The sequence below is a fragment of the Galeopterus variegatus genome, unplaced genomic scaffold (assembly GCF_000696425.1).
Source record: "Galeopterus variegatus unplaced genomic scaffold, G_variegatus-3.0.2 Scaffold5124, whole genome shotgun sequence".
Classification (NCBI taxonomy): Eukaryota; Metazoa; Chordata; class Mammalia; order Dermoptera; family Cynocephalidae; genus Galeopterus; species Galeopterus variegatus.
In genome coordinates, this window is record NW_007731235.1 from 57,153 (window position 1) to 65,716 (window position 8,564).

Genomic DNA, 8,564 nt, shown 5'->3' on the forward strand with positions numbered 1-8,564 from the left:
TTCTCCTGTGTCCTCTTTGTTGCCATGGGGGAGGGACCTGGGGTGGAAAGAGCTCTGGCCTTGGTGTGTGGGCCCTGGCCACGCCATTCAACTTTCCAAAAGGATTTGGAAAAAGGCAGTTCACCTCTGACTTGGTTTTTCCTCTGGAAAATGGACTTTAATATCTGCTCTTCCCCTCCCAGGACTACTGTGTGAGGATCTAGAATAATGGACAAAGGGTACTCTGTAATCTGGATGGGCGCTCCTTGGCCACCTTCAGCATGGTTCTGGCAGCCATCTCCTGCCCCTGTGGGTTGCAAGGCCCTCCATCCTGGGGCTGCCTCAGGCAGGGTCTTGGTGTTTGGTTTCTGTGGTCATTGTTGCTCCCATGACCAAGATGTCCCACATGTATCCCAACTGTGTGTCCTCCCTTCTGCCCAGTTCCAGATTGCTATCTTGCTGGAGTTAGGGACAAGTGCTTGCAAGTGTTTGTCTAGAGAATGGGCCAAAGGAAAAAAGCACCCAGGCAGGAGGGTACAGGGAGAGGCTAGAGCAGGTCCTGGGTTCTGGCCAGTGAAGGAGACTAGATCTTCAGGGGAAAGGGGAGTGGGAAACAGCATAGATTCTCCTTGCCCTAATTTTTGTTTTTTCTTGCCGCTGGCTGGTTCAATGATCAAACCCTGGACTTTGATGTTATCAGCGCCATGCTCTAACCAACTGAGCTAACCAGCCAGCACCTTGCCCAAATTTGAGAGACACCAGGTCCTGGGGGTGACTTCAGCAGCGGGTAGAAAAGGCAAGGCTGAAAAACTGGTGACACCTACAGAAGGAGTATGACTGAGCAGATATGACAGAGGGTAGCTGAGGAGACAGGAGGGACAGAATGGGTGGTTCTAGAGCCAGTCCCTGTGTAAACAGCTTCCCAGGAGACAGGCGCAGGTAAAACAGACGCTCTCCTGTTAAATAGGAACTGCAGCTGTGTGAGGCTGGGCCAGCCCAACTCTGTTAGTGCCTGAACCATTTCTACCAGCAGCTTCTGGCCAACACTGATCCCAGACCAGGGCAGCCCTCGCAGGAAGGGGTGCCTCTCAACCACTACCCACAAATAGACAGCAACATTATTTTTTCTTAGACAACACATCAATGTACTGACTACAATTTAGAGCAAGAAACAAAATCAATTTTAAAAAACAAGTTTTTAGAAATATATTAATTCCACATGAAAGCCAAGCAATCACCAAGGGGAGGTGTAAAACTCAGGTGGAAACCCTGAGGGCTGAGTGCACGCACTTGAGGAGGGAGGGATTTAGATGAGAAGCAGTATCCAGGGAAAGGTCTCCACGGGCTGAGAGCTTTGACCTCTGCCCTCTGAACTGTTCATTAACAAGCCACTCCACAGCTCTTTGTTCAAATCCTCAAACTCGGAGGGGCACTGCTCTGATGAGACAGCTACAGCTACCACTGGGAGGAAATTCTTCAGACTAGCGGAGGGATAGCCAAAACCAAATCCTGCTCCAGCCTGGATGAGGCAAACCTGGACCCAGGAGCCTGACCCAGCAGTACAGCTTACATCTGACCTAGGGGATGGTCCCCCCACATACACAGAACACAAGCACAGACTTGGCACACATGCAAGGGCAGGAAACTCCTGAGCTAGGCTCCCACTGGGTTGGGGTGAACAGCATACTTTAATGGCCAAGAAGATTCCAGCTGTCTGCACAAGACCCACATCCTCTCCTGGGCTGTCACTCAATCTCGGGAAATACTGGTTCAAGGAAGAGAGACAAGGGCCTCATTGTGTGAGGGCAGTGGTTGAGCTCTCCTGAATCTGGATGGGAGCCCTCTTCTTGCAGGCTCTGCTCTGCTGCCGACATGGCTTTCCTGATGGACAGGCAAAAGGTCAGACCCCAGCCATGTTGTCGCAGTAGAGAAGTGACCCCAGCTCTAGGGTAGAGATGGTCCAGGAACACCCACAGAGTTGGGGCCCTTCCTTTGTTCACATAAGCCAGAAAGATGATCAGCCCTGCCATCCCTCACCCTTGGCCTATTAAACACCCCCTTTCAACCTCAGATAAAAACCCAAACCTCCCTCCTCGGACACCAGTACTGTGCGCACAGCTGGGACAGTTTGTTCCTGAATGGGGGCAATCAAGGCTGGAATTAAGATTGAGGAGCTGGGTGCCCAGCCCCTGCTACCCTTTTGGTGTCATGTTGTTGGTCCCTGCACTGTCTCTCCCCATAAGGCATTAAAGGTTAATACACAACAATGCCCTGCCCTTGATTAGCAGCCTGGGCTTACTAAGGAGCATACCCAAACAGAATCTGGCAGTGCTCACTCAGCTTAACGAAACGGCAGAGATCTGCAGTCAGCAGACGCCCTGGCCTATATTCCTCTCGCTTGGATCCTTTCTGAATTGTATCTTTAGGGTAGTTTATTTGCTGCCCAGTGATACCATACATTCCTTTATATCCTAGAATGTTGTATAGTCTTTTTTAGTGCCTGGCATACAATTCTACAGTAGTTCTAGTACTTACATAATTTCAGGACTTACTACTATGGGGATGGGAGGAGGCAGTGGGTGCACCATCATAACATGGGATGTGCCCAATCTCCCAGGGAGTTTCTCTACAAGCCCCACATCCAGACCAGCTTTCCAGAAGTTCCACAATTGGAACTAGCAAGACCTGCCTGATGTTCCTCTAGGTAAAGAGCCTCTTTGAGAGCTGTGAGGGGGCACTAGAAGGTGGCCATTCCCCAACCAAGTGTTAGGAAAAACCCACTAAGAACAAGCCCCTGAGCACAGGTACTGAGCAGCATACATATAGCTGGCTCTGAGGCTCTGAGAGGTGTTAAGTTCCTTTTCTGTTTGAGGTGGGGGAGGGGAGGCTTTGACCATAAAACCCCTTTGTTAAAGTCCTGAGGACCTCAGGGGAAAAAATAAAAACAAAATAAAATAAAAGCTGTGTCATTACTTAGCACATTTCAGAAGGAAATGGGAGCCACTGCACATTGGGAGTGTGGTGGGAGGGGAAGGGAAGGGGAGGGAGTGAGGAAGACCCTTCTACATCAACATGTGGCCTGCAACCACTCAGGCCCCAGACGGAAGTGCTCTGTGGGGTGGATGTGCTTAATCCTGGGGTGACCCACCAGCAGAGCTGGGCAAGCACTGGTGCTGAAAGACAAGACTGGAGGCACGGGCTGTGCATCAGGTCAGGTGGGAGCCCAAAGAGGCCCTGGGCTCTGGTTTCAGGGGATTTTCCCTCACGTGCACCAGAGCCACAGATACTAAATCTCCCTCACCTTAATAAGCCCAGGCCAATATCCCAACCTTTCAGCTAAAAGAAACAGTCACAGAAAACCCTTTTTGTTTCCTTAAGAAAATAAATATTTCTAGCAGGTTAAGCCGAAGTACAGGGGCTGGAGAGGGGGGCAGGAAATGGAGCCAACACTTCAGATGAGTGGCGAGGCTCCCACCTACCCAGAGCCCAGCTAGGGCACCAGGGCCCTCACCAAGACAGCATGACAGTCACTCACTCCCTTTCCATGCCAGGGCTGCACAAACTGCCCTTTCTTGAAGATGATCCAATGTGTCCCGTGTTGGCCATAAGCCCCTGACTGGCCCCAAGACTTGTGGTGGGGGCTGGAGGCTCTAGTCAAAGCCAGGTTTAAATCCCTGTTTCTATTTTACCACCAGAGAAGAAATGAGAGTCAAGTTTAGGAAATGCCCAGTTAAGATATTCAGCCACAGGACAGCTTTTCATCAGTGTCCTCAGGACCAGCTTTTCATCAGTGTCCTCAGGACCAGCTTTTCATCAGTGGAGTAAGTCCTAGCCCTGGGCTACTGCTGCAGCAGAGGCAAGGGGACAACCTCAAGCCACAGGACAGCTTTTCATCAGTGTCCTCAGGACCAGCTTTTCATCAGTGGAGTAAGTCCAAGCCCTGGGCTACTGCTGCAGCAGAGGCAAGGGGACAACCTCACCCTTCAGCGCCGCCGGAAGGCCCGGGATATTCTCCAGGCGTTGGGCTCCTCGTAGCGGTTGTACAAGGGCTCGAGACGCTGCTGCTTCTTCTGCTTGCTCAGTTTGGTTGGGTCAGAGACCTTGAAGAAGGCCGGGGCAAATTCAACGAGCCACCGGGGGTCGATGGTAGTGACTTCCCGCATGTACTCCTTCGTGGTCAGCACCAGCTCATGGTACACGACCCTGAACGTGGACAGAGACAGGACTGAAGCCTCTGACACCAAACCCACTCCACAGTCCAACCAGCCCCTGGGGAGACATTCGTCTGTTTATGACAGCCATACCCCAGTACTGAGAAGCCTGCATACCTCTAACCACAAGAAAGCTCTCAGGAGAAGCGTTCTAGTCCTGGCTCTGGCTCTAACTAGTTAAGCGACATGGAGTCAATCACATCCCTCCTTTGGATCTCAGTTTCTTGCTCTGCAAAATGTAGTGAGGTGGTTTTTCAGACTGTTTTCACAGAACTCTAGGGCCCTGAAGAGGGACCTCAGACACTGTCACAGGGGATGGGGAATGCCAAGCAGACAAGGCCCTCCATCTTGCCAACCTTCTCCTACTTTGGTAACAAGGTGGTTTTAAATCAGTTTTATATTAGAGTTCTAGATAAGAGTCCAATTTTTAAAAAATGTTACTTTAAATAAATTTTTAAAAAACCACCTCACTAGATAAAATCCTTCCTACCTCTCACCCCTACAATTTTATTTCTCTCAAAAGGGCTTGATAATTGTGCCTAATTCAGGCTCCTGCTGCTCTAGAAATACAAGCAATGTTAGGATAGGAAGTGCTGAGGGTGTGAAGACACAGGCACAAAGTGGCAGGAGATTTACAGGTTTTCTCTTACCAGAACAGCCCCTAGACCCCGGGAGCCGCCACCTACCATTCCGGCTGTCTGTTGAAGAGAGCACTGGAAGGATGGATGTAGACCACCTGCTGGTCGATCAGTGTCCGGTAACCCTCCTGTGGGTCCTTCTTGGCAGCATTGCGGAAGAACCCGCTACAGATGGCCTTCTGCACTCGCACTGTAGACTTGCCACAGGAGACCACATCCAGTTTGTGTCTAAAAGAGGAGTAAGTCAAGACAGGACAAAGACATGAGCCTACCCCACTTTCAGAAGTTCTAACTTCCAGAATGAGGATGCCCAACGTCCCCATCCTGGGGTCCCCAGAGTCGTCACTAGGACTTGCCTTACAACCCTAAGTGTACACATAGCAGACAAGATGAAGGCAGTAAGAGCCAGACGCTTTGCTTTAGGCAAGAATTCAACTCCAACTAATAATCTTCCAGAGCTTGTAAACGAAGAGCATTTTTCAACAACTAATAAATCATCTTCCCCTTAGGAACTTTCTGAAATGATTCTCAGCCACACCCTTGCTTGGGGAGAAGGAGTGTAACAAAGATGGAAAAACTGGAGGAAAAGGGTTATGCAAAGTGCAAGATAACAGGTGCCTACAGCTTTATAGGTACACACAGAGATGAACAGAACCAGTACTCAAGAAGGTTCAATCCAAACATGGGGAAGTCACCAGATTCCCGGTTTACCTGTCCATTATGCCTAACATCTGCTTGCGAATGTCCTGGGCCCGGCGCAGGGAGCGAGCCTGGATAAAGTTCTCGTAGCACCATGGGTTGGAGAACTTGTTGTTCTTCCATGAGTTGTACACAGCCAGCAGGGTGAGGTGGTCCCCTTCCGTCTGGTGGAATTTGGCCTTCTTCTGATCTGCAAGGGCTTGTTTATCCTGTCAAGCAGTGGGACAGAGGATCATTTTCCACTTAATGGCTACTAACTGAACATCCAGCAGGAGCCCTACGTGGCCTTGCCCAAAGTGTCCTCCCTGAGCATCGACACAGGCTGACTTCACCCAACTTCACCGCACCCCTATCTGAACGCAGGTCTGAATAGCCTACCTTGGGCCTGTAGAAGACGTTCTGCACAGACAGCATGGAGACGATGGTCAGCATTTCCTCGCTGCAGCCCAGATGCACAGACATGATGAGCATTTTGCACAGCATTGGCTCCAGAGGGAACTCTGCCATCTAGAGGAAGGAAAAAAAACTACAACTGCGTCCCTGTGGAAGATGTACCTGGACTCACCAGTGTGACACTGGTCCGAGGGGTAACAGCACAGGAGATTTCCCCACACCCTGATGATGTGGAATGCCTGTCTCTATCAGAAGAATGTTGTTTTTTTTTTCTCTCCCAAATAAACCCCATGGAATATACATGACCAAAGACATAAATACTGTTGGGGTAGGTGGGAATTTGGCAGACACCTTGAAAAATTAAGGCTAGACTCAATAACATATCCTGAGGTAAAATCAATTGTGAATAGGATCCCTTTTTCTGTAAAGAAGAAACAGTTTAAAGTGATAGTGAGAAAATTCAGCATCTAAAAACAAGCATCTAGAATTCTACTCAAAGCTTATCTGGGGCCTCAGAGCTCAATTTTGTGCAGACCAAAGGCTATGAAAGGCTGACCAGGGAATCTTCCCCAAAGCAAAGGAAGTTACGTCTGTCCCCTACCCTGCGGCCTAGGCGAGTGAGCAGGCCCTCATCATCCAAGGCCCCCAGAGTGTACAGCTGCTCCATGGCTGTGATCAAGGTCTCCATTGGAGGGGCATCCATGAAGTCAAAGGACAGCAGATCATTGATGCCCATGGCCTAGAACAGAAGGGAAGAAAGCATGTGATGGGAGGGTCAGCCTCGCCAGTGTTAACGTGGAGGGAGGCTACTTGTCACTTTCTTTCCTGTTTCTTCAACTGCAATTAGTAAGCCATCAGCGAGATTAGCATTAATTTACAGGGTTGGGCCACACAAAACCCAGACTATCAGCAAGCAAGTACTTTCTCAGGAAAGTCTTAAAAAACACTCCCTCAAAATGACCATACATATAACTCAACAACAAGGACAAACAACCCAATTTAAAAATGGGCAAAGGACTTGAATAGACATTTCTCTAAAGATATACAAATAGCCAACAAGCACATGAAAAGATGTTCAAAGTCATTAGTCATTACGGAACTGCAAATCAAAACCACAATGACATACTACTTCACACCCACTAGGATGGCTGTAATAAAAAACAAAAACAAAAAAACCCCAGAAAATAGCAAGTGTTGTCAAGGACAGAAGAAACAGAAAACCTCATACATTGCTAGTGGGAATGGAAAATGGTGCAGCCACTGTGGAAAACGGTTTGGTGGTTCCTTAATAAGTTAAATAGATTTACTATATGATCCAGCAATTACACTTCTAGGTATATACCCAAAAGAACTGAAAGCATGGATTCAAACAGATATTTGTACACCAGTGTTCATAGCAACGTTATTCACAATAGCCAAAAGGTGGAAACAACCCAAATGTCCATCAACAAATGAATGAACAAAATGTGATAGATACATACAATGGAATATCATTCACCCCTGAAAAGAAATAAAATTCTTTTTTTTTTTTTTAAAAGATGACGGGTAAGGGAGTCTACCAACACCTTGGCTTGGTGTTGTCAGCACCACGCTCTCCCAAGTGAGCTAAACGGCCATCCCTATACAGGGATTCAAACCCATGGCCTTGGTGTTATCAGCACCACACTCTCCTGAGTGAGCCCTGGGCTGGCCCTTAAAAGGAATAAAATTCTGATACATGCTACAACATGGATAAACCTTGAAAATATTATGCTAAGTAAAATAAGCCAGATACAAAAGAACAAATATTATATGATTCAGCTTACATGAGATACCTAGAACAGGCAGATTCATAAAGACAGAAAGTAGAATAGTGGTAACCAGGGCTGGGGAGTGAGAGGGAAGTTATTGTTCAATGGGCACAAAGTTTCTGTCTGAGATAATGAAAAAGTTCTGGAGATGAATAGTGGTGAAGGTTGCACAACATTGTGAATATATGTAATGCCATTAAATTATACACTTAAAAAGGTAACAGCAATAGATTCCATGTTATATGTATTTTATCACAATAATAATTTTAAAAAGACAGTACAGCAGCCTGTCCTGTCTCTTACATATATCATTACCACTGTTCATCTAAAAAGCACCTCATACCATGTTGGGTGGAAGGGATATGAGAAGACAAAGATATGGCCCCTGCTCTCAAAGAGTTCACAATGGGTGAGAACTATGTTCGCAAAACCACAACACAGTGCAGTCTATGTGCCTGGCACACAGTAGGCACTCAATACATTTGTTACCTGATTGGAGGAGTAAAAGAAGTGACAATGATGCACTATTCAACTGTGAATAAAGGGTGATGTGGTAGGATCTAAGCTTTCTACTTCTTTATTCTAAAGTGACTGTGACAATAAATATAGTAGGTGTTCAATAAATGCTTATTGTATGAATAATAACTATGAGAAATTATGTTAGAAATCATTAAGCACTATGCCAAGTGCCTTTACCTGCATTAACCCACTTATCTTTAAAACAGATACTAGGGCCAGCCCGTGGCTCACTTGGGAGAGTGCGGTGCTGCTAACACCAAGGCCACGGGTTTGGATCCCTATATAGGGATGGTCGGTTAGCTCACTTGAGAGAGTGTGGTGCTGACAACACCAAG

The 8,564-nt window shown here is 47.5% G+C and overlaps 1 protein-coding gene across 1 annotated transcript in view; it reads right to left on the reverse strand.

The window, feature by feature from the left end:
* Window positions 1–3,859: 3,859 nt before the first annotated feature.
* The window catches only part of DHX8 (DEAH (Asp-Glu-Ala-His) box polypeptide 8), a 30,107-nt gene continuing 25,402 nt past the window's right edge, over window positions 3,860–8,564 (reverse strand). The window contains exons 19-23 of the mRNA XM_008588959.1: window positions 6,522–6,659; window positions 5,906–6,034; window positions 5,540–5,736; window positions 4,877–5,056; window positions 3,860–4,182 (exon numbers count right to left, since the gene is read on the reverse strand). Of these exons, the coding sequence (XP_008587181.1) occupies window positions 3,963–4,182; window positions 4,877–5,056; window positions 5,540–5,736; window positions 5,906–6,034; window positions 6,522–6,659 (864 nt within the window). The 3' untranslated portion in view covers window positions 3,860–3,962. The remainder of the gene's footprint in view (window positions 4,183–4,876; window positions 5,057–5,539; window positions 5,737–5,905; window positions 6,035–6,521; window positions 6,660–8,564) is intronic.